This window comes from Chrysemys picta, chromosome 23 (genome assembly GCF_011386835.1).
Source record: "Chrysemys picta bellii isolate R12L10 chromosome 23, ASM1138683v2, whole genome shotgun sequence".
Lineage (NCBI taxonomy): Eukaryota > Metazoa > Chordata > Testudines > Emydidae > Chrysemys > Chrysemys picta.
The window spans coordinates 7,457,353-7,482,607 of record NC_088813.1 but is presented as its reverse complement, the minus strand read 5'-3'; the positions used below and the strand labels follow the sequence as shown (position 1 = coordinate 7,482,607).

The 25,255-nt window shown below is 54.3% G+C and overlaps 1 protein-coding gene across 5 annotated transcripts in view; it reads left to right on the top strand.

Annotated features, from left to right (window-relative positions):
- PTPRU (protein tyrosine phosphatase receptor type U) overlaps nucleotides 1-25,255 on the top strand; it is a 282,850-nt gene that overhangs the window by 183,842 nt on the left and 73,753 nt on the right. For all 5 annotated transcript variants that reach the window (XM_065576904.1, XM_065576905.1, XM_065576903.1 and 2 more), the window contains exons 11-14: nucleotides 4,552-4,654; nucleotides 8,140-8,413; nucleotides 14,145-14,181; nucleotides 19,737-19,875. In XM_065576904.1, the coding sequence (XP_065432976.1) occupies nucleotides 4,552-4,654; nucleotides 8,140-8,413; nucleotides 14,145-14,181; nucleotides 19,737-19,875 (553 nt within the window). The remainder of the gene's footprint in view (nucleotides 1-4,551; nucleotides 4,655-8,139; nucleotides 8,414-14,144; nucleotides 14,182-19,736; nucleotides 19,876-25,255) is intronic.

The window sequence follows — 25,255 nt, the reverse complement described above, 5'->3', positions numbered from 1 at the left end:
GTAGAGGGACTTGCCTTACCTCCCAGGCAGGGGGCTGGGGAGTGAGACCCGCAGGGAGTAGATAGGCTCCTGCAGGAGACCCCAGCTCAGGGGAAAGGACGTGGTCTGTAGGTGCAGCTTATGTTAAACTATCTTATTTGGGAGAAATAAAGTTTCAGTCCCTGAAGAAAAGAGGCTGAGCTCTGGAGAGTTCTTTGATACACAGGCTGGTGAATGGCCTGTAGGAAAATAAAACCACTGGCTCGAGAGGTTTCTTCCTCCGCTTCCCCTCCAATGTGGAATTCCACCCCCGTTGCTGTCCCTGCCGGAGGCCTGGGTCAGGCCGTGTTCAGTCCAACAACCGCTTTTCTGGGCAGCTTTAAAGTGCTGTAGTTTTAGCCTTGTAGTGCTGGCCAAGGGGAGTGAGGTCTCCATTTGCCAAAGGCGTCTGGCACACGCTTCGAGAACTGCAACGAGAGAGGTTAGAGTGGGGATGTTTTTATACCTGGACAAGCTATTGGAGGCAAGCTTTGTAGGCGTTTCCCCACGCGTTAGTTCTTGCCCTCTGAGCGCCGCACAGTTGCACTCCTTGGCTGGCATTTTCCCAAGACCTTCGCTCCCGGAAGCTCCCATTGGGGCCAGATGGTCAGACCAGTTCAGCAGCTGGTCTGCACCCAACACGCGGGGCTCTTCTGAAACTCTGGCTGCTTGGCTAGCTAGCTGAATGGGAGACAAGCTCTTAAAAATCCCATCCCGACCGTGGGAGCTGAGCAGAAAGTTCCAGCCAGGGTGAGTAAGGCTCCAGGCTTTACGTGCTGAGGGGCAGAAGAGACGGGCCCAATAAGTTGTTCTAAGACTTTTCCCAAAGTTTTTTTTTTTTTTTTTTTTTTTGGTAGTAGCATACACAGCACCTCCAGTGTCCTCCATGTCTTGGGGGGCAGGAAGGTTTCATCTCCACTTGTTTGCAAAGATCTCATCTCCTTTAGGTGGCTCCAGCAATGCGTAGCTGCTTCTCTGTAACTGTTAACAGCTCTGAATGGGGTGAGATGTTTCCTAATGGGGGCACAGGAATTGCAAACCAGCGTCACCTGGATCCCCTCCACTGCTAATGAATCGGGGCTGCAGACAGCAAGAGGAGGACAGGGGTCAGGGGACAGAGAGGTTCTCTGTGTCAGCCGGAGGATGTCACTGGGAGATGCAAAACCTACTTGGATGCATTTCCACTCCTCGCAGCAGCGCAAGTTAATGATGTGCCTCTCTTTGAGCCTCTCTGGAGTTCCAGCAGTACAGGGCAGGGATGGATGGGAGACGGTGCTCATCTTGATGGCTGACGGCTCCTGGCAGTGGACCAAACCCAGTGTCCATACTGGTTCTGTCACACCCCTCAGCAGCCCTTGTTACCAGTGAACGTGAGGTAGTGACGCCCCTGAGAGTGGGTGGGCAGCCCCTCCATTGGGCTTCCTCCTTCTTTCTCCGAAAGGCCCCAGGGAATGATGCTGGGGAACTGCTGCTCCTCCACCTTGGAGGCCCTTGTATCCAGCGTCCCTCAGGGATACGTCTTGCCACCCCTCTCGTTCTGTGTTCATGGAGCGCCTCTCGGGGTGCAGGCACTGGGAACCGCTTGGATCAAGTAGCCCCTAGACCCCTTGCCTCTGAGACGTCAGCCCGTTGGCTACCTGAGAAACGCTCAGCATGGAGTTTCTGGGCCGAATTCCATCTCTGCCAAAGGGCGTGGTGCGGCTAAGTGCGCTGGTATCTGCCTCACCCCGAGGCATGCGCGGGAGTGGCGCTGCCCGTCCATGGAGCTGTCTTCTGGGCCGGCACTGGAGCTAGTAATGTCTACAATGCCTGGCACTCGCATGGTTTCCCTTCCCTGGAGGATCAGCCACTCAAGGCCCACGATGACGGGTTTGTGCCACCGCTGGGGGGCTGAGTCACTAGGACTCGTACACAGCTACCCCATGGCCCAGGCAGTTGAATCCAGGGATTTTGTGTAACCAGGCACCTTCTGCGAGTGTGTTAGGAGCTGCAGCAGCTCTAGCCAACGCCGCTGAGGGAGGCTGGCGCCCCCGAGGAGAAACAAGCTTGTATCTTCTGGATGATCCCATAACGCAGCAATGACTGCACTTGCTGGCGGGAGATTACAGCAATGAAACAACCACTGTCTCTGAGTTGGAAATACACAACTGAGGGATTAATTGGGCTTCATTAACAAGCCATGCAGTACTTAGGGCTGTTTGCTAACGGCTGTGGGTAACTGTTAACAGCTCTGAATGGAGTGAGATGTTTCCTAATGGGGGCACAGGAATTGCAAACCAGCGTCACCTGGATCCCCTCCACTGCTAATGAATCAGGGGCTGCAGGCAGCGAGAGGAGGACAGGGGGTCAGCCGGAGGATGTCACTGGGAGATGCATTTCCACTCCTCGCAGCACTGCGAGTTAATGATGAGCGCCTCCCATCTGTGCAGCGCCGCTCGTCCCAAAGGAACCCGACATGCCTCGCACACTCTGGAATCATGGCAAACCCTCCCTCCGTCTCTGAAATGCTACCGCCTCTGGGCTGGAACGAGGCCACTGTGTCAATAGCACACAGCAGCAGGGCAGTTGAGGACAGGAAGCAAAGAAGACTATGGTACTAGGGAGAAATAAGAGGTAGAACATAACTGGCTGAGCCGGAATTTTGCCAGGACACTCTGGTTAACGCCCTAACTTGTGCAAAGCACTATGGGATTTTCATGAACATGAGCTCCAATGACCTTGTTTTTTTCTTGCCTCGTGCAAAGGACAGCACCTCCACAACACCGTGCTTCCGAGTACCGCGCAGGGGGATCGGCTCAATACTAGATAAGTCGGAAAGCACCCCCTGCTGCATGGATCACCACCCCCACTTCCTGAGTAATCTTTCCCTCAGCTCCCATTCATGTCCTGACTTCGTCTTGAGCCGAAGCCCCACTTCCATCCACATACAAATCAGTCTGACTCGGGTCTGCAAGCACGCAGGACCCGGGTCCTAGGAGCCTGCTGGAGACGGTCCTGCTGAGGCTCAGGGCCAAGCCCTGGCATTTTGCAGTGTGGACACAGTTCAAACCACAGACCCAGGTCAGAAGGGCTGCGTAGTGCAGCATGGCCACATTAGCAGGGCTGTGAGACTCGGGGTCCAGCAGTTGTAACCCCAGTGTGGATGCTCAAGCATGGGCTTGGAAACACCGAGTGCACAAAGCCGGGTCCCGCTGTCGTGGCTCAGTGTGCAGTGTAGATGCACCCTCCCTGCCATTCTTAGTGAACTAGCCCGTCCATGAAAGCAGCAGGTTTGTCAGAGCCCAGGAGGTGAAGGGCTGAAGCCAATCACAATCAGCGTGAAGCTCAGGGGGTGCTGGGATCTCAGGTGCTGGTTTGGCCCAGTATAGAGGTGGGGGGTTCTGAACCCCGCCGTCCTGGGGGGTTTGTTCCTGGGGTTCTAGGCTTACCTCTCAGTGGAAGGAAACCATAGGTATTTGGACCTGGCTCCAGACTGGCTCATGCACGTCGACTGGCCTTTGCTCTAAGCCAGTCAGCAGGCATTGCAAGTGCACCCCACCCCGTCAGCTCACGCTATAACTGGCCCTCAGAGAGCCCCTTTCATCTACAGGATAATGAATTTCACCTCACAGCTCCCCGTAGAGGCGAGCCATTTTACAGATGGAGAACCTGAGGCAAGGTGCTTTTAAATGACTTGCCCACAGTCCAACAATGAATCGGTGACAGAGTTCGGAATAGAACCCAGGGGTCCTGACTCCGAGCGCCGTCCTCCAAGCACGAGCATGATACTGCTTCATGTAGTTGCTGTGGGCTCAGGAAGCGCCCTCAGAGACTTCCGCGAGGGGGATTGCAGGCAGGACCCTGACCCGTTCGGCGAGGCACACATCAAGTCAGTGGAACAGAATCCTGGCTCAAGATCAGGACGCCCTGCTTTGAAACAAACTTCTTGGCTTTGCTTGGACCTCTGTGGATAAGCGCAGGAGCCAATTTCCCCCGGACAGAGTTCTGTTCCAGGGACATTACTGCGTAATTAACGTCATTCACTTGCAAAGATTACAGACCTCAGACTGGAGTTGGGTTGCTACACTTCTGATATTCTGTTTCAGCGATTAGTACTGGGAGGGAATCAGCATCATGAGGAGAGGAGGGGATGGGAGTCAGGACTCCTGCAGGCTATTCCTGGCTTGGTCACTGACTCCCTGTACTTGTGGTCTGATCTCAGGCAAAGCCATTAGCCACTCTGTGCCTCAGTTTCCCCATTTGTAGACTAATGATCCTCTGCACAGGAGGGCGGTAAACTCAGCCAGTAAAGTGCTTTGACATCCTCGGATGAAAAGTGCTACAAGTGGGCAAAAATATCATTCATAAAATCCAATGGGAAACCGACCGCTGGTACTGCTTAGTCGACAAACAGCTAATGCCAGTCTGGCCTTTCTGGTAGCCTCTCCCTGGTACGGCCCTGGAACTGTCAGAGCTGGTGCTGGCCCCCTTGGGATGGTAGCTCACTGCATGCGTGTTCAAAAATAGTCACCCCTGCTTCTGCTTCCATTCCAGCTCCCAGCTTCGACTACGGGGACATGCCGTCGCCTCTGAGCGAGTCGGAGAGCACCATCACGGTGTTGCTGAGGCCGGCGCAGGGCAGAGGGGCCCCCATCAGGTAGGGGTCCACCCGGAGGACTCTTAGACTCTTGTATGCAAGGAAGTGCATTCCCTGTGTGTGAGCTGTGTGTGCGCCCTAGGTCCTGACCCGGAGGGAAGGCACCACGTCCACGCGAGCTAGCACAGAGCAATCTCCTTTCTAGCTTCCTTTTATATTAAGTCCCTATAAAGTCCTGTGGCAACTGATAGCCTTTTCTCTTGCTTGGGGATTCATGGGCCATTAAAGACCACTTTGCCACCGAGCCATATTAGCACGAGGCATGCGTGAGTCTGCGAATTACTGGCAATCTGCTCGGCACCTGGCTGCCTATAAACAGGTGTCACCTTGACAAGGAGGGCGGATTACTAGAGGTGTGCTGTCCCGGGACCACCTGGCTCGGGCCGAGAGGTAGCTGTGGGAGCTCTGTTGTTTACTGTTCTCGGCTCAAACCTCCACCCAGTTCAGACCCCTTGCTTTGGAAACTGCTGGCTCTAATGCTTTGCAGTTGCAGGAGGGTGAAGCCTCCAAAGGTTTGGCTTACGGGAGCCCCCTCAGGGTTTGGATTTTTCTCGTGGGTAGCTCGGATCCCTCAGCTGCTTTGCTCTGAAAACGGGGCTTTAAGTCGCGGCAGATGCCATGATTGCTGCTCCGGGCCAGCTTGGCGGTGCTGGGAGAGGAGCTCTGCCCCGCTGTCGGGTGCTCGGTTTGAGTTCTGGATGGAGTCCAGGGATCGGTCCTGCTCCGTCTGAAGCTGTCTGCCCAGGGGCATTCGCCAGCCATCATAGCCCACCTGGGCCAGACTGCGCAACCCGTATTCACACTGGACCCACGCAAACCATCTTGCTGGTGTCGGTGGGGCCACTCGAGTGAGTAAGTGCACCCCAAATACAGGCTGCACACGCTAGCCTTCGGTGGCCAATATAAATTGGGCTTGGGGGTGCCTGCGCCCCCCGTGACCAGTGTAGGGAAGGGAGCAGGGAGCGACATGCTGCCTGGCAAATCCCTTTGCTTTGCTTATTTCCCAGAGGCGTTGGTACTGCTGATGTCTGGGACAGCGCCTCTGGCCTGTGTTCTGCAGGAGGTGAGACAAGATGAGCACAATGGGCCCTTCTGGCCTCCGAATCCAGAAACCTATAAGATCCCCCAGTGAGCAGAATGTCATAGAATCTCAGGGTTGGAAGGGACCTCAGGAGGTCATCTAGTCCAACCCCCTGCTCAAAGCAGGACCAATCCCCAACTAAATCATCCCAGCCAGGGCTTTGTCAAGCCTGACCTTAAAAACCTCTAAGGAAGGAGATTCCACCACCTCCCTAGGTAACCCATTCCAGTGCTTCACCACCCTCCTAGTGAAAAAGTTTTTCATAATATCCAACCTAAACCTCCCCCACTGCAACTTGAAACCATTACTCCTTGTTCTGTCATCTGGTACCACTGAGAACAGTCTAGATCCATCCTCTTTGGAACCCCCTTTCAGGTAATTGAAAGCAGCTGTCAAATCCCCCCTCACTCTTCTCTTCTGCAGACTAAACAATCCCAGTTCCCTCAGCCTCTCCTCATAAGTCATGTGCTCCAGCCCCCTAATCATTTTTGTTGCCCTCCGCTGGACTCTTTCCAGTTTTTCCACATCCTTGTAGTGTGGGGTCCAAAACTGGACACCGTACTCCAGATGAGGCCTCACCAATGCCGAATAGAGGGGAATGATCACGTCCCTCGATCTGCTGGCAATGCTGTCAGTCATGAGCCATCCCCAGAATCAGCTCTGAAGACTCTGCCAATATATTCAGAACCAACAAACTCCTTTCCCACCTCCTCATATCTTCCTGCTCTGTGCCATCAGTGCTGAATTTCTCCAAGGGAAACCCATAACCCAGGCCCCACCTGCCCATCAAATTCCACAGCCTTGCTCTGGCAGCAGGATGTGGTCATTAAAACCTACAGCCAGTGATGGATTAGCCACTGGGCCAATGGGGCCTGTGCCCAAGGGCCTCAGACAATGCGGGGGAAAGGGGGCAGAAAAATGGGTGCCTCTGCGCCCCACCCCGCTCTGCCCGTCCGGCACTCCCGTTGGGGAGTGGGGTCGGGGAGTGGGATCGGGTACGGGATCTTCCCCTGCTCCCTGGCAGGAATGCTGGGGGGAGGGTTGGGGGGTACTACAGGTGGAAGGGGTGGTGAGGGGCACCCCCTTGGTCTGGCCCAGGGCCTCACAAACCCCTAATCTTCCTCTGCCTATAGCTGTGCCCAACAACACACACTCAGGAGGGAAAAGATTGGCTCTGATTAGGCGTTATTAAAGAGGTAGTTTTAATAGATCTGGGGGCTGAACGTGTCTGAGTGGAAGAAATCTGCCCACGAAGACTGCAGTCACTCAAGAGCTCATCTCGATATGCTGCTCTTAGTGACCTGGGCTGAGTAATACAGGGATATAGAATGCAATAAACATCATCTGAGATGGCACCTTTAATTATATCCAGAGCACATTCCTTCCTGTAGGGGAGGGAGCCTGATTTAAAGGCACTTAGCAGGCTTGGAGGTTGTTCTGCACACAAGATGTTTTCTCAACTTGGAAAGATTCCTTCCCTGGATTTTTCACGTGGGAATGTGGCTTTTTTAGGAGAGTGGTGCAAGCAAGTGCCTTTCCCTGATCCTCACAGTAGGTAGACTCCAAACTCACCCTCTTCCTGGGAAAAGCAACAAAGAGTCCTGTGGCACCTTATAGACTAACAGATGTATTGGAGCATAAGCTTTCGTGGGTGAATAACCACTTCGTCAGACGTACCTCTTCCTGGGGTTTATGATCTTGGTTTTATTAACAAAGAAATGAGTAAGATAACAGAAAGAGCAGCATAATCCTGTTCTTAGAGCTCCTCCCTCAAGACTGCTCAGCCCACACCCTAGATCCTCTCTCCTCAGCGCCTATCTTACATCCAGATGAGGTGGCAAGTCTCCCGCCTCAACGAGTCAGCAGAACCCATTCAACTCTTTGCCAGCAGATCAGCACCTGCCAATAGAGTAGTGGGGAGTTTCAGGCAAACGCTGCCAGCCAGTTACAAGGGAGTAGGGCAGGGTCCTCAGGCTTAGCTTTGCCAGGAGGCTCAATGCCAACATGCCAGGTGCCCTGTGGCCACAACTAATTTGCATAAATGAATGTTCATTGTAATACATCCAAGAAGTCTCTTCTTTCGTACGGATACAAAAATAATCGGTGTTTGTGCTTCCGCCTTCTCTGCTCAGTGCATAGAAATAGTTCCTTAATCGAATCCACTCGCACGCACGTGTTGCAGCTGACCAGCTTGGTCCCCAGTCTGGAGTTACAGGCCGAGCATGTCCCCGGGGTGCATTGCTGCCTTTCTCCCACCACCCGGGCTGATGCGGGGCGCTGTGAGTGTGGTCCCCAGACTGCCATGAGACAGGGGAGAGGCAGTTCTTCATTTTAAAGCCAAACTCCTACTGGGCTCACGTCCTTTCTTGTCTCTGCCTTCCCCCTCCCCGCCTCACGTGTCCAGCACCTACCAAGTCATCGTGGAGGAAGACCGACCCAAGAAGATGAGACGGGAGCTGGGGGGTCAGGACTGCTTCCCGGTGCCGCTGACCTTTGACGACGCCGTGTCCCGGGGCTCCGTGCACTACTTCGGGGCCGAGCTGCCTCCCAACAGCCTCCCCGAAGCCAAGCCCTTCACCGTCGGGGACAACCAGACGTACAGCGGGTACTGGAACCCCCCGCTGGAGCCCAAGAAGGCGTATCTCATCTACTTCCAGGCCATGAGCAACCTGAAAGGGGTGAGTAGCTGCCTGCATGGCAGGGATTGGTGCCAGGGTGTTCCTGAGTGGGAACTGCCACGAATGCTGGCACTTCCACTCGGGTGATGGGGGTAGGACCCGGAGCATGTGGCTCGCAGGGGGGTGTGTGGGGAAGGGGAGACATCCCACGCCAGATTTTCAAAGGGCGTCAGCAGCTACATCTTCAGCCTTTGTGCCCAGTTACTTCCTCGTTGCAAGAGAGGTATTTTAGTTGGTGGCACCAATTTGAAGTTGTTTTACTGTATGTTCGGGGAGAGTTGCAAAGTCCAAATAAATGTGTTGCGCTCCCAATGGAGGTCATTGTGCTCCCAAGTTTTGCGCTCACCACCCTTTGGGATGGTGGCTTGCAGGTCAAAATCTGGTCAGAACAAAAATCGAAGGGGGCTGGTTTGTTGGATTTGTTTCTCTGAAGCAGCCTCCGAGTCGGACCCTGGTTGTCTCAGCAATCCCTGGTGAGATCCTGTCTCTCCAGTGTATGTTTGTTAGGGGGGGAACTTCCCTTATCATTTTCTCAATGTGTTCGATTATGCTCCCATGGAGATTAATGAGAGTTTTGCCACTGGCTTCACTGGAACCAGGGTCAGTCCCTGTTTAGGTATGTGCATGGCCTCACCCTGCCGCCACCAGCGGGTGGGGGAAGTGGAGTGATACATTAGGGCAAGAGAACTTGGATTCAAACAGGCCAAGGCCCTGATCCTGCCATCTGATCCACATGTGCGGATCCTTTGCCCGGAGGGAGGTTGCACTGACATGAAAGGGACTCCGTGCAGACTCTATACAGGTTGGGCTGTGAGCATCAGATAGCAGAATTGGGGTCCAGGCAGGTTAGAGGTTGGGACTGAGATTTTTCAAGCTCCCCATGGGATTTAGGTGCCTAAATAGCTTTGAGGATCTAAGCCTGAGTGTCTAAATCCCCTGGGCACCTTTGAAAACCGCACCCTGGAATGTCATATCAGTAACACGCAGTAAACTCAGGCCACGGCAGGTGTAATTCCATCAGCGTCGTGCACAGACGGCTTTGGCACTGAATGTTTCATTCCCGTCTTGCCTATAAAGCCTCACTTGTAACTCCGGTTGTCCTGAAGGACTCCACTGCTCACTCACTTCCTCCCCGGAGAGAGGAGGAGAGCGAATGACCCACCCGGGACAGATGTTACCTCGCTTAATGCGCAACCGGGAGGGGCTCAGATGCTACGGGTGGTATACGAACCTATGCAGCACAGAATAGAATCACCTATGGATCCTGTTGTACTGCACGTATAAAGTCACCTATAAAGGGGAAAACAACTGTGACGGGGGTGTCCTAGGAGTTTACTGCCCCCCACCACTCTGGCGCACCCCACCCAAACAGAGTGTCCTTTTGATGAAAAAGAGCACCAAGTTTAATCCTCCACGAACTGCCTAGAAAGGCCACCCAGGATCAGCTGCGGGTAGAACCAATGAGTATCAGTCCTCCAGTGGCTAGAAGGGTTGGGAGCTGGCAGAAACCAATCAGGGCCCAGCAGGCAGGATAAAAAGGGCTGGCTGCTTCTTCCAGGGCCCAATTCTGAATAAAGCTGGCATGGGGTGAAAATCATAGAATCATAGAATATCAGGGTTGGAAGGGACCTCAGGAGGTCATCTAGTCCAACCCCCTGCTCAAAGCAGGACCAATTCCCAACTAAATCATCCCAGCCAGGGCTTTGTCAAGCCTGACCTTAAAAACCTCTAAGGAAGGAGATTCCACCACCTTCCTAGGTAACCCATTCCAGTGCTTCACCACCCTCCTAGTGAAAAAGTTTTTCCTAATATCCAACCTAAACCTCCCCAACTGCAACTTGAGACCATTGCTCCTTGTTCTGTCATCAGGTACCACTGAGAACAGTCTAGATCCATCCTCTTTAGAACCCCCTTTCAGGTAGTTGAAAGCAGCTATCAAATCCCTCCTCATTCTTCTCTTCTGCAGACTAAACAATCCCAGTTCCCTCAGCCGCTCCTCATAAGTCATGTGCTCCAGCCCCCTAATCATTTGTGTTGCCCTCCGCTGGACTCTTTCCAATTTTTTCACATCTTTCTTGTAGTGTAGGGCCCAAAACTGGACACAGTATTCCAGATGTCCAATGTCGAATAGAGGGGAATGATCATGTCCCTCGATCTGCTGGCAATGCCCCTACTTATACAGCCCAGAATGCCGTTAGCCTTCTTGGCAACAAGGGCACACTGTTGACTCATATCCAGCTTCTCGTCCACTGTAACCCCTAGGTCCTTTTCTGCAGAACTGCTTCCTAGCCATTCGGTCCCTAGTCTGTAACAGTGCATGGGATTCTTCCGTCCTAAGTGCAGGACTCTGCACTTGTCCTTGTTGAACCTCATCAGGTTTTTTTGGCCCAATCCTCTAATTTGTCTAGGTCCCTCTGTATTCTGTCCCTACCCTCCAGCGTATCTACCACTCCTCCCAGTTTAGTGTCATCTGCAAACTTGCTGAGAGTGCAGTCCACGCCATCCTCCAGATCATTAATGAAGATATTGAACAAAACCGGCCCCAGGACTGACCCCTGGGGCACTCCACTTGAAACTGGCTGCCAACTAGACATGGAGCCGTTGATCACTACCTGTTGAGCCCGACAATCTAGCCAGCTTTCTATCCACCTTATAGTCCATTCATCCAGCCCATACTTCTTTAACTTGCTGACAAGAATACTGTGGGAGACTGTATCAAATGCTTTGCTAAAGTCAAGGAATAACACATCCACTGCTTTCCCCTCATCCACAGAGCCAGTTATCTCATCATAGAAGGTAATTAGGTTAGTCAGGCATGACTTGCCCTTGGTGAATCCATGCTGACTGTTCCTGATCACTTTCCTCTCCTCTAAGTGCTTCAGAATTGATTCCTTGAGGACCTGCTCCATGATTTTTCCAGGGACTGAGGTGAGGCTGACTGGCCTGTAGTTCCCTGGATCCTCCTTTTTCCCTTTTTTAAAGATGGGCATTACATTAGCCTTTTTCCAGTCATCCGGGACCTCCCCTGATCGTCATGAGTTTTCAAAGATAATGGCCAATGGCTCTGCAATCACATCCGCCAACTCCTTTAGCACCCTCGGATGCAGCGCATCCGGACCCATGGGCTTGTGCTCGTCCAGTTTTTCTAAATAGCCCTGAACCACTTCTTTCTCCACAGAGGGCTGGTTACCTTCTCCCCATACTGTGCTGCCCAGTGCAGCAATCTGGGAGCTGACCTTGTTCGTGAAGACAGAGGCAAAAAAATCATTGAGTACATTAGCTTTTTCCACATCCTCTGTTACTAGGTTGCCTCCCTCATTCAGTAAGGGGCCCACACTTTCCTTGACTTTCTTCTTGTTGCTAACATACCTGAAGAAACCCTTCTTGTTACTCTTAACATCTCTTGCTAGCTGCAACTCCAAGTGTGATTTGGCCTTCCTGATTTCACTCCTGCACGCCTGAGCAATATTTTTATACTCCTCCCTGGTCATTTGTCCAATCTTCCACTTCTTGTAAGCTTCTTTTTTACGTTTAAGGTCAGCAAGGATTTCACTGTTAAGCCAAGCTTGTCACCTGCCATATTTACTGTTCTTTCTACACATTGGGATGTTTTTTTCCTGCAACCTCAATAAGGTTTCTTTAAAATACAGCGAGCTCTCCTGGACTCCTTTCCCCCTCATGTTATTCTCCCAGGGGATCCTGCCCATCAGTTCCCCGAGGGAGTCAAAGTCTGCTTTTCTGAAGTCCAGGGTCCATATTCTGCTGCTCTCCTTTCTTCCTTGTGTCAGGATCCTGAACTCGACCATCTCATGGTCACTGCCTCCCAGGTTCCCATCCACTTTTGCTTCCCCTACTAATTCTTCCCGGTTTGTGAGCAGCAAGTCTAGAAGAGCTCTGCCCCTAGTTGGTTCCTCCAGCACTTGCACCAGGAAATTGTCCCCTACACGTTCCAAAAACTTCCTGGATTGTCTGTGCTTAACTCAAGAATCCTGGCCTGGCCGGGCCTAATGCTGACTGCACCTTTTTGTCGAGTCAACAGAAGACTATTTTGCTTAATTTGTGGACCGTAAGTGGGCCAAGCTGAGTTGAATACGACTTTGCTGTAAGACTGGGTGAGGTAGTTCCATGAGATGTTCTGCTAGCTCAGGCGAGCCCAGGACAACAACAGAAAGAAAATGTTGTCCCTCAGAGCTGTTCTAAAGCAGCATTTTTTGTTGTTGGTGTTTGCAAGTGGTTACATTAATTACTTTAAATCACCCAACATTGTAAGAAATCCCAGGATTTGCTTTATAACTTCTTAAAAAGCCTGCTATCCATTCAGACGGGAGCTGCGTTCCCTCTACCTTTCTCTGCATCATCATGTTGGCCAGATGGTGCTTCCTGTATCAGATGAATGATTATTTAGGGTTACATTTAAGGTACTTCACAACAACAATAAAAAAGTCAGGTCAAATTTTTCTGCTCTTGCTCGATCTGAGTAGCACCTCATTCCCGAAAAGATCAAGGTGAGTATCAGTGGGAGAATCCAGTGCTTTTTCTTTTTTTTTGTAGTGACGGGCTCTGCTCTGTCATTAGAGAGAATGTTGTTTAGGTAACAATGTGATTGTTCGTGAGCTCCCTGCAGAACTTGCAGCCGTAAAGTACAGATGGTTGGAAAATGGGTGTGTTTTCCCCATGAAAAATGTAGATTTTTCTGCACAAATTTGAATCTGGAAACATTCTGGTCAAAAACTGAAATATTTCAGCAGAAAATTGAAATATTTTGATTGGGAAATGCCACTGCCGTGCCTCATGGGAATTGTAGTTCAGGTGCCTCTTGCTTCCATTCTCACCTATAGGTCAGGCTCCCTGGTTAGACTACACCTCCCATGATACACCATGGATGGAGGCAGTCCACCGTGGGAGTCCCTGGCCATGGTGCATCCTAGGTGATGTAGTCCAGCTGTGGAGCAGTGCCCATGGAAGGGAATGGGCACATGAGGCAACGGAACTACAAATCCCATGAGGCACCACAGCAGGTGTTTCTAAATTGAAGTATTTTGGTTTGGGGCCAAAATATTTCAGTTTTGGGACGTTAGTGAAAAATTTGAAGATTTCCACAGGAAGTGGTCACTTTTTTGCAAAACATTGTGTTTAGTTGAAAACCCATCTTTCCACGCAACTGAACATTTCCACCCGGCCCTAGTATAAGAACTCCCCAATAAAGGCTGGCCCAGGGCTGTTCTTCTTTGCCCTGTTGAATTCAGAGCCTAGACTCGGTACCAGCATCACCATCAGATCATCCCATTTCCCACTGAATGATGGTCAGAAGCCCAGATGATAGGTCACAAAAATCAAAGTGGATTAGTCCGTCTGGGACCCTCCTATCTAGCCTATCCCTGGGGCTAAGTCCAGGGCTTTCCTTCTGCCTGGGCTAGAGGCTTCAGTGCATTGTTGGAATCCCTGTGCTTGAGCTCAGAGAGGATAATGTAGGGAAGGCTGATGGATTGACAATTAAACACCGGACATCTTGGCATATCAGGGATGCCCACTGGCATAGGTACAGAGTATGCCAGGTGCGTCAGCCAGCAGCATGTGACAAGGGACCCAGTGCTTCATCGTGAAAAGGCTAGGCAGGCTGACTGGCCAAATTTTGTCCGAGCTTCCCCGTTAAAAGCAGAACAATCGAAGAGGACCTCGTTTTCATGTCCCCACTGGATTCTGAGCTTCCCGATCTTTTCTCTCTCTGCAGGAGACCAGGCTGAACTGCATTCGGATCGCCCGCAAAGGTAAGACTCCCATTGTACCTCCCAATCACTTGTGCTCAGCAGACTGGCTTTTCTATTCCTTTGTTGCACTGAGGTTGGGACGCCACACACTGGTTTGTTATTGTAGGGTTGCTCGTGAATTCCGAGCTGTGAAGAATGCTTTGTGGTTGCTCCTGAAGGCTAGGTTGTGCGTTTCTGGTTTCTTATTGTAGGGTTGATCATGAGGGAGGTGCATTCTGGTTTATTATTGTAGGGTTGCTCTTGCTTCTGGCGGCGGTTATTTTTTTTAAATAAAATTATTATTATGATAGCACTTGGTGGCCCTGCTCAAGATCAGGACCCCATTGTGCTGGGTGAGAGAGCCCGTGTGAAGAGCGTCTACTCTAAACAGGTTTCAGAGTAGCAGCCGTGTTAGTCTGTATCCGCAAAAAGAACAGGAGTACTTGTGGCACCTTAGAGACTAACAAATTTATTAGAGCATAAGCTTTCGTGGACTACAGCCCACTTCTTCGGATCAGCTGGGAAAGAAAGGAAGTATATTAGCCCCTTTTCGCAGGCAGGGAGCCGAGGCACCGAGAGCTTAAGTGACTTGCCCAAGATCATGCAGTAAGTCTGTGGCAGGTCTTTTGGGTCCCATGCAAGTACCCTAACCTGAAGCCCAAGCTTCACCTCTGAAGCAGCATATTAAAACATTTGTTTTGGAATAAAAATCATATAAGGAGTGATATGTGGGTCTTGTGGGGAAAAAAAAACCAAGGGGGAAAAAATCAAGCATGTCAGATTTCAGGCCTTCTGACCTTGTCAGCATCCCTTTAAAGCTGTGAATATTGCAATTGATCTTGGCTGGTATAAACCCTGGACTTGTTTGGCATTGATATAGTCCAGGGGTGATATTAACCGGGGTAATTGTGTTGCTGGCAGTGATGGGGAGCCAGTCTTGTGAGTGAAATCGATTGGGGAAATATTTCAGCTTCACTCTTTGGCTTTTGGAATCTCAACAAATAACTTAATGCTTTGTTCTTTCAGGGGGATTGAACTTTGGGGCCTCGTGCATTTAATAAAATTCCTTGTGCTCTACTAATATATTTGGCTCCCTACTGGATTCAAGGAAGGGGAAAAATATGTAATAAAATAAGCTAAACTCCTGGCTCGATGGGAAATGAAAAATGGGCATTCATGTGCATGCGGCTAGCGTAGCATATTAAAAAAGGAGCAGGGGGATTCATAGCGTGGTGTGGAACGATGCAAAGACGAGCTAAGATCCAGCCAGCGACTAGGGGGTTAGCCCTCGGGTGGGATGTGTGGGCCTGGCCCATGGGAGGAAAGGCCCTTTGTTTGGTCTGGGTTGGCCATGGCAGCAAGGGAGATGCGGATTCGTTGAGGAAGATGGTATGTCCTGGGGCTATCGTCCAGTCGTCGTGAGCCAGCCAGGCATGTGGGGACTGTAGTGGGAATGGGGGTTTCTGGGCCGGTACGTAGAGTGAGAGAAGCGTGAGCCGGATGGTCGTTAGGCAGGCCAAGGGAGGAGGGAGCCATCAGTGTTGGCCCGTGCTGGGGCCTCCCTCTCTTCTCAAGACCACGTCCCTGTTTTTCTTCTGAATAAACACCAGGGGCAAGGGGCACTGAGAACAAAACATACCCGCTCCGTTCTCCCTGCGGCTGAGCCGCCTGCGGTGCCCAGCGCTGCCACTGCCGCTGTCACTGCAAAGGAGGTGCCCCGCATGAGCGCTCAGCACCTGGGCTCCGGGAGGGAGATGCCCGAGGGAGGCCAGGTTTGTGGCCTCTGCTGGGATTGGGGAGAGGTTTAGTGCGTGGGGTTGAGGATCGGCAAGTCTTGGAGTCTGAAGCGGGAGGGGTTAGTAGCTGGGATTGGAGCAGCTCCTGAGATCAGGGAATGTACCCTTGCCTAGTATTGGGGTTGGGCAGCTCCCGGGCTCAGAAAGGGGTGTACTGCCTGGGACAGGGGACAGGCAGCTCCCAGGTTCAGAGAGGGTGTATTGCCTGGGATGGGACAGGCAGCTCCTGGGGTCAGAGAGGGGTGTACTGCCTGGGACAGGCAGCTTGTAGCTCAGAGAGGGGCGTATTGCCTGGGCATGGATCCTGGCAGCTCCTGGGGTCAGAGAGGGGTGTACTGCCTGGGACAGGGGACAGGCAGCTCCCAGGTTCAGAGCAGGGTGTACTGCCTGGGACAGGCAGCTCGTAGCTCAGAGAGGGGCGTACTGCCTGGGCATGGATCCTGGCAGCTCCTGGGGTCAGAGCGGGGTGTACTGCCTGGGACAGGGGACAGGCAGCTCCCAGGCTCAGAGAGGGGTGTACTGCCTGGGACAGGGGACAGGCAGCTCCCAGGCTCAGAGAGGGGTGTACTGCCTGGGACAGGGGACAGGCAGCTCCCAGGTTCAGAGAGGGGTGTACTGCCTGGGACAGGCAGCTCGTAGCTCAGAGAGGGGCGTATTGCCTGGGCATGGATCCTGGCAGCTCCTGGAACTGAGATGGCTACAGTACAGTGCTTGGGATTGGGGATTAGCAGCGATGGGTTATTAGTCTCAGCAGTGACACCCCCGTTCTCACGCTGTGCCTTAGTCCTGTATTCAGACTCTGTGAGCAGCGCTCTCAGGTCGTGTTCTCAATCAGACTCAATTTCCAGGCTGACTTCTCACCGTATCCAGGGGCGGGGCACTATTCCCCTGCCTCCACTTTGGCTGCCTGCTTCATAACGGTTTATTAATAATCCTCCTCGTCCTTATAACGGTGTTTGTACGGCACCCTCTGCCCCTGCCAAGGCGCGGTGGGAGCCAGGGAAGTGCAATGAAAACGCAATCATCCCGATAAGAGGCAGGCGTTAAACCCTCATTCGATGCACAGCAGGCAAACCGTCCTGGGTGACAGTACTGGAGTGGGCTGGGGCCGGGGGGGGCGGGGTGTTGCACGCAGGCCTGACATTGATTCAGCTGGAAGAGGCGTCTGGAGGCGAGCGCTCCCCAGGAGAGCGAGAAGCGGCCGTCTGGCGCTTATTGCTGCTCCATGGGCTCATCGCGCAGGGACGCCCCCACTCTCCACATTCGCATCCTTCTCATGGCTTAAGAACGCCGCTTGGTGCAAGCGTGGGACTGTGCAGTGCTTCCTGGACCAGGCTCTGAACTGCCGGCACGTAGTGCTGGAGCAGATGGGCGCCCCGCAGGAAGGGCGTACGTGCATGTAACCCAGCTCTGCCCTTGATCCTGGCAGGGCCAGTTTGTTGGCCTGATAACTTTGATAGCGTCCTTTGAAACCACACTAAGCAAGGGGGAGAAGGGAGAGTGCTGCGGCCGGGAGTCCTCCGGAGAGCAGAAGCAAGGCACCCCGGGGCCGGGCCAGAGAGTGATGCATCGTGGAGGTTACGCCCCAGCGTCACTGGGAAAAGGCAGCAGGGAGCGTCCTGGCCCTGCCTCACACTCTCCAGGTGGTGAGAGCGACGTCAGAGGAGGCTGCAGGGGCTGAAGTGCCGCTGTGTCTGTCCAGACAAGGGGGACTGGAGAGAAAAAACTTCCGGGAGATTTAGGCCGAGAGAGGAAAGTTCAAATGAAGTGATGGGAGCTGCCAATAGCCAAAACGCAGGGAATGCCTCCACGTCAGGGACAACAGGGGATGGGAAGGTGGGCGAATGCTGCAGAAAAACCTTCTGCAGATACCTGATCCCTCGACCGATCCCTCCATCTGACTCATACACCTTAGCAACTCATTCAGCCCGCCTATCCAGCCCATCCGCCCAACCCATCCACCCAATCAATAACCCGACCCATCTATCCAGCCCATCCGCCCAACCCATCCACCCAATCAATAACCCGACCAATCTATCCAGCCCATCCACCCAATCAATAACCCGACCCATCTATCCAGCCCATCCACCCAACCCATCTACCCATCAATAACCCGACCCATCTATCCAGCCCATCCGCCCAACCCATCTACCCATCAATAACCCGACCCATCTATCCAGCCCATCCGCCCAACCCATCCACCCAATCAATAACCCGACCCATCTATGCAGCCCATCCACCCAATCAATAACCCGACCCATCTATCCAGCCCATCCACCCAACCCGCCTATCCAGCCCATCCACCCAATCAATAACCCGACCCATCTATCCAGCCCATCCACCCAATCAATAACCAGACCCATCTATCCAGCCCATCCGCCCAACCCATGTACCCAATCAATAACCCGACCCATCTATCCAGCCCATCCACCCAATCAATAACCCGACCCGCCTATCCAGCCCATCCGCCCAACCCGCATATCCAGCCCATCCACCCAACCCATGTACCCAATCAATAACCCGACCCATCTATCCAGCCCATCTGCCCAACCCGCCTATCCAGCCCATCTGCCCAACCCATGTACCCAATCAATAACCCGACCCACCCATCCACCCAATCCATTTATTTTATCTTATTTAGTTTAGGTATCGCTAAAATGCCCCTCCCCCTGGGATTTAAGTGCCAGGGGTTTGGTCATGTCCAGATTTGCTTTCAGTTAATGTCCAAGTGCCGGAGCTTTCCCAGCACAGACACTCACCGAGAACAAACTCCAGAGATGCACAGGAGCATCTGCAGAACACAAACCTTAAAGCTGAATGCCTGGGACTTCGCACCCAAAGTGCTTCCATGTTCCTCCGTCTGGGAACAGGAACAATGCCATGTGATTCAGCTGACCAATCCCAGTGAGCCGACTGTGCCCAAGAAGCAAAAACTCTGAGTGCCCCGGCTCTGTGATCGATCCACAGAGGAGACAGAGCAGTTTTACAAAATTAACACAACAGCTACAATTAATTTGTGGGGACAGCGATGGGCTTAGTCTGGCTGGGCATGGGGCGAAGAGAGGAGGAGGAGTAGCATCTCTCTGACAATAATCGGCTATTTGATAATTTGTTGGGGTTACTTCCTTGATTGTTTGTTTGGATCAGAACATCAAACAGCCTTATTTAACGGGGGATTAGATCAGCTTGTTTGCTAGAACATGAAACAGGCGTCCGCTGTTACGAGAACGTGTCCTTCTCTGGCAATGAGGCGTCCGTGCACAGCTCCGCTCCGAATGAGGGGGGAGGACAGGCTGTTTGGTGTGCCTCGGGTAGGACAGCACTGGCGAGATGCACCCCCAGCTCAGGGGCTGGGTCCAGATTCCTTCCGCTCCATTATTAGCTACAAATGGCGCTCAGCCCGCCCCCTCTTGCACCCAGGTCCCAAGCCGTAGGCAGCAGCGGTTCTGTGTGTGTGTGCGCCCCCACGTTACCGGTGTGTATGCGTGAGAGGTTTTGTGTGTGTATACGTGCACACACGTATACATTTGCACCTAAAATCTGCACAGGGGGAAGTTTTTGCATGTGGGTGAGGTTGTGTTGTATATGCGTGCGTGTGGGAGATCTTTTGGCTGTGCGGGGGGGGGAGAGGTGTGTTGCGTATGTCTGCACATGCTGTCTGTGTGCACGTGGCGGAGTTTTTGTGGGGGGTGGCGGGGGAGGGATCTGCCAAAACCAGCTGTCAAGAAAGTAGGTCGGAGCTGATTTCTGACCCTCTCTGCTGTGCTTTTCTCCCTCCAGCCGCCTGCAAAGAGAGCAAGCGTCCCCTGGAGGTGTCCCAGCACTCGGAGGAGATGGGCCTGATCCTGGGCATTTGTGCCGGGGGGCTGGTTGTCTTGATTATCCTCCTCGGAGCGATCATTGTCGTCATCCGGAAAGGGTAAGGAAATCGCTGTCTCCTCATCCCCGGGCTGGCGCTGCAGCTGGCCCCCTCGGGGCCCTGCCACTCCTCCCGGCACGGCTCCTCTCCCTTTCCTGGGTGCACGTCAGTGCTCAGGCAGTGAGAGACCAGCGACAGCCGCAGCAGTGGGGAGGGGACCAAAATCCACCCCTGCAACTGGACTCAGCCAAATCATGGCCCATGCCTGCACTAGCATCCCCTGCAAATCCCCTTCTGCTCTCACCCCCAGCTCCGCGATGCCCCTTGGTCCTGACCCGCAGTCCCCTGCTCCTGCAGTTGTGCCCCATCGCAGCTAGCTGGTGCACCTCTCCTCTGGCTGGCCTGCCTCCCACGCCAGCCCTCACCCCCAGATCTGCCCATTCACCTCTCCTCTGGCCTGCCTCCCACTCCAGCCCTCACCCCCAGATCTGCCCATTCACCTCTCCTCTGGCCTGCCTCCCACTCCAGCCCTCACCCCCAGATGTGCCCATTCACCTCTCCTCTGGCCTGCCTCCCACGCCAGCCCTCACCCCCAGATCTGCCCATTCACCTCTCCTCTGGCCTGCCTCCCACGCCAGCCCTCACCCCCAGATCTGCCCATTCACCTCTCCTCTGGCCTGCCTCCCACGCCAGCCCTCACCCCCAGATCTGCCCATTCACCTCTCCTCTGGCCTGTCTCCCACGCCAGCCCTCACCCCCAGATCTGCCCATTCACCTCTCCTCTGGCCTGCCTCCCACGCCAGCCCTCACCCCCAGATCTGCCCATTCACCTCTCCTCTGGCCTGTCTCCCACGCCAGCCCTCACCCCCAGATCTGCCCATTCACCTCTCCTCTGGCCTGCCTCCCACGCCAGCCCTCACCCCCAGATCTGCCCATTCACCTCTCCTCTGGCCTGTCTCCCACGCCAGCCCTCACCCCCAGATCTGCCCATTCACCTCTCCTCTGGCCTGTCTCCCACGCCAGCCCTCACCCCCAGATCTGCCCATTCACCTCTCCTCTGGCCTGCCTCCCACTCCAGCCCTCACCCCCAAATCTGCCCATTCACCTCTCCTCTGGCCTGCCTCCCACTCCAGCCCTCACCCCCAGATCTGCCCATTCACCTCTCCTCTGGCCTGCCTCCCACTCCAGCCCTCACCCCCAGATCTGCCCATTCACCTCTCCTCTGGCCTGCCTCCTACTCCAGCCCTCACCCCCAGATCTGCCCATTCACCTCTCCTCTGGCCTGCCTCCCACTCCAGCCCTCACCCCCAGATCTGCCCATTCACCTCTCCTCTGGCTGGCCTGCCTCCTACTCCAGCCCTCACCCCCAGATCTGCCCATTCACCTCTCCTCTGGCCTGCCTCCCACGCCAGCCCTCACCCCCAGATCTGCCCATTCACCTCTCCTCTGGCCTGCCTCCCACGCCAGCCCTCACCCCCAGATCTGCCCATTCACCTCTCCTCTGGCCTGCCTCCCACGCCAGCCCTCACCCCCAGATCTGCCCATTCACCTCTCCTCTGGCCTGCCTCCCACGCCAGCCCTCACCCCCAGATCTGCCCATTCACCTCTCCTCTGGCCTGCCTCCCACTCCAGCCCTCACCCCCAAATCTGCCCATTCACCTCTCCTCTGGCCTGCCTCCCACGCCAGCCCTCACCCCCAGATCTGCCCATTCACCTCCCTCCTGGCCTGTAGCCCCCCCGCTGCTCAGTTTTGATCCTCTCCTGAGCAAATTGGGTCAGTGTGTCCCGCAAGGCTCGGATTTAAGCGGTCCCAGAGACGAGCTGGGTAAGATTTCACAGCAACATCCGGGCTTGGGCAGCATAAAAGATTTCACAGCAACATCCGGGCTTGGGCAGCATAAAAGCACTGCTTCCTTCAAGGAGGCCGGACAGGGTTGTAGAGGCTCAGGGGAGGGGGCTGAGCGGGCCAGTGGCAGGGTCTTTTGTGACTGTGTCAGAGGCTAATGTAGGTGCCTAGGGGGTATTGAACAGTCTCGGGGGGGTCTGATTCCCCATTGTCCGCCCTGCGCATTGGAAAAACCAGATGGCGACACCAAATAAACCCATGAGAGCGACGTCCAGCCAGAAAGGAGTGAGAGCCTGGTGCCGGCGCCTGTGCCCTGAGCATGCTGTGCAGTCCCATTGCACCTGCCCAGAGCAGGATCCGCTTCCCCCAGGGGATGGGGAATGCTGGGAGTTGGTCCCTCTCTTTGCTGCCGCTTCAGGCAGTCCCTTTTCTCTTCCCCCTTTTGCTGCTCCCCTTAGGTTTCTGGATGGCTAAGCCTGGCCCGTGGGATGAGACCTGAGAACCAGCAAACTCGTTCCATTAGTAGCTGGCATGGCAGCAATAACCCAGCGCACTGGGGTGCCTGCCCCCCCAATGCCCCACGTTAGCTGCTTCTCTCCAGCACGCTCTGCCACGACGGTGCTGACCTGTGCCCTATCCCCGCCATCCGCCCCCCAGCGGGCTGCCGGCAGTAACCCTGCTGGTAACAGCGACTTTGCCAAGGAGGCAATGTTCCATAAAGGGCAGAGGAGTCAGGCCTGTCCAGGCAGGCCACTAACTAATGCAATAGACGTGAAACAGACAGTGATAGACCCTGACCTCCTTCCCCCTTCCCCCCCAGTCTGGGCTGCAGGATCTATGACAAGCCGCTGCCCACAGGAAAGCTCTCGGAGAGCAACCCGAGCTGTGACCGCGATGGCCGCTCCGTGCCATTCTTACGTGCAGCCGAGCTGCGCTGGGGAGGGTTCCTTGATCTTGTCTCTGTGCAGGCAGCTCATGCAGGGCTCTGCTGTCTGCCTCTCTCTGGAGCACTCCGGGGCTTTTGCTGCAGATGGGTATCAAGGCGGGGGAGTTGGGGTTCCTTCTCCTCGCCTCAAAGAGCGCGGCATGTTCGCAGCTCCTCGTTGCAGACTGTCCTGCTCCGGCTTGTGCCTTCGCTGTAGGCAAAAGGCCTGGAGAAGCTGGCTAGCAGGAAAAGAGGGTCCCCCGGGAGGAGAACTGATGGGAAGACAGGCTCCAAGGTGGGGACAGAGCTGAGCTCTTGGAATCCCAGCATAGGAGCTGGGGGGCTGCCGCACCCCTGGCTTGAAGTGCTTTCAACCATAACAGTTTGGTTCAGTGGGGGTGCTGAGAGCCACTATATACATTGTTCCAGCAGCCCGGAATCCCAGCATGCCTTTCGCATTCAGCTGGCCCACCGGCAAGGCCTGGAGGTGAAGGCCCTGTCTTCCCTGGGAATCTGCACTCATTTCTCCCATGCAGGCAGGCCAAGCTGCTACTAGCCCCGGTAGAGCCCAGCCCTGCTCATAAATCATGGCGTTGCCTCATTAACACTAGGGGGCAGCTACTCCAACAGCTGAAGTCAGGACACCTCACTAGACAGAGCCTAGGGGGCGGGGGGGGAAGGGGGGTGTCTACGCTGGAATCCGAGGTCTGAGGGCAGCCCGTGTAGACGCACCTGAGCTAGCTTTGGTCTAGCTCGCACCAGTAACACTAGTAGTGAAGTTCAGCAGCCCAGGACTCTGGGTATATATTCAGGCAGCCGGCTCGTCCTGATGTAGCTTTGCTGCTGTGGTTATTGGCGCTAGATCAAAGCCAGCCCCCGTATGTCTACACATGCTGCAGCCATGCCTCTGACTGCAGTGTAGACACACGCTGAGAGTGGGGAAAACCATTCCCCTGGTCACAGCGAGGCAGCATTGTACTGTGGTTCGAGGAAGGGACTGAGAGTCTGTTTACTGGGGGTGGATTATTAATGTCATTCCTCATTGCTGGCTTTGCAAAGCGCACAGAGGGCAAGTCAGGGACCCCATCTCTATCACCCCAAAGCTCTCAGCTGGCCCTACCCCATGGTCTCTCCACAAAGTTGGGACTCGGCTATAAAGAGGATGCCACGTTGACTGTAAAGCCATATCGAGAGGTCACAATCTCGTAACGTCGCTCCCCGATGACAGGGCTGAGGTCCCCCGTCTGCACTGGGACACACAGGGGCTGAGCCGTAGCCCAGCGAGACATTGCAGATAGTGGTTCCAGGCAGCCAGAGGTCTCGGCTGAGAGGCCACGGTCCCATGGGCCCCATGGGGCAGGAAGGGGAACGGAGGAAGCCGAGGCCCCGAGTTTGTATTGGGATGTCACCTCTGCTGGGATTCGTACTGCGCTCGGCTCTGTGGTATCTGACCCGTTCTGCGTGAGCAGGTGTTGGAGGACGCTTGGGGCTCTGGCAGCCTTCCTCACCCCCAAACCACCATCCCCGGGGGGAAAGGGACTGCAAGGAAAGTCAGTGGAGGAGGAGGAGGAGTCCTTTATGTCTGTGTCAGATCTCCCACTTGGCGATTTGTCTGTATCATAAAGAGTTAAAATTCCATGAGCTCCCACCCCAGGTCAAACAGGCAGGATGGCAGAGGGATGCCAGGAGATTCCTAACCAGCCTGACTTGTAATGAGAGAGAGCATGGCCTGTGGGGCCACATCTAGCATGTTCCCCCGTGTCCTTGGCTAGAGCAGGATAATTCCCAGCAGCAGGAGTTCCTGACCTTTTCTTAGCCAGACAAGAAATCAGCTGTGGGAAAAGGACCCCCCTGCAGTTTATCCTCCGGAGAGTCACCCAGTGAGGGGTTTCCGCTTGGCCTCGGGAGTGGCGTTTTCTCTCTACTCTGCCTGCTGCTTGCCAAGGAGCAGCAACGGAGCAGCTGCTGCTCCCAGCAGGGTCCTTCGGCGGGTGGAAGTTTCATTCATTCCAAGCAAGAGCCAGACTGTGGTGGGGGCAGCAGGTGCCGATCCTTGCGTGAAGGGCCCTCAAGCCCGCGGGCAGGGAGGTGAGGGGAAGGAGCTTGCTCACTTTCTGGACCAGTCGGGAAGCGGATGGGTTTATGTGCACGTTCCTGCTCTTTGTAAATCATTATACAGAAAGGGAAGGGGCGTTAGCATGCGTGGAACAGGGATGTCAGACAGCTGGCAAATGCAGCAACCACATCAGTGGTTAGTCCCCATCAGAATCCTTTAGCCTTGATCTTCTTTAAGGCCAAAGCAGAGAGAGAGACCCTTTAACACCAAGGAGCTGCTCAGAGCCATAAAGAGCTTGCTCTCCCCAGAGCCAGGGGGTTTCCCAGCACGTATCAGCAGTGTCCACCTGCAAGCCCAGACGCTCCGGCAGGCACCCCATGGCATCCGCCCTGCAGCTAGCACTTCTGTGTGCTTGTGATGTGGAAGGCGAATGGAGACGCGGTGATAGCCCGATGGCCTTTGGTCGCCTCCCCCGGGGGCATCAGTTCACTGCCAGCGCTCACACGTCCCTAATGCGGAAGGGGAAAACAGAGTCTTGTGTTCTGGAGCCAGCAGCAGGGGCAGGAGGGCCTCAGTGAAGGGGGACTCCCAGCCCATGCAGGGTCACTAAACC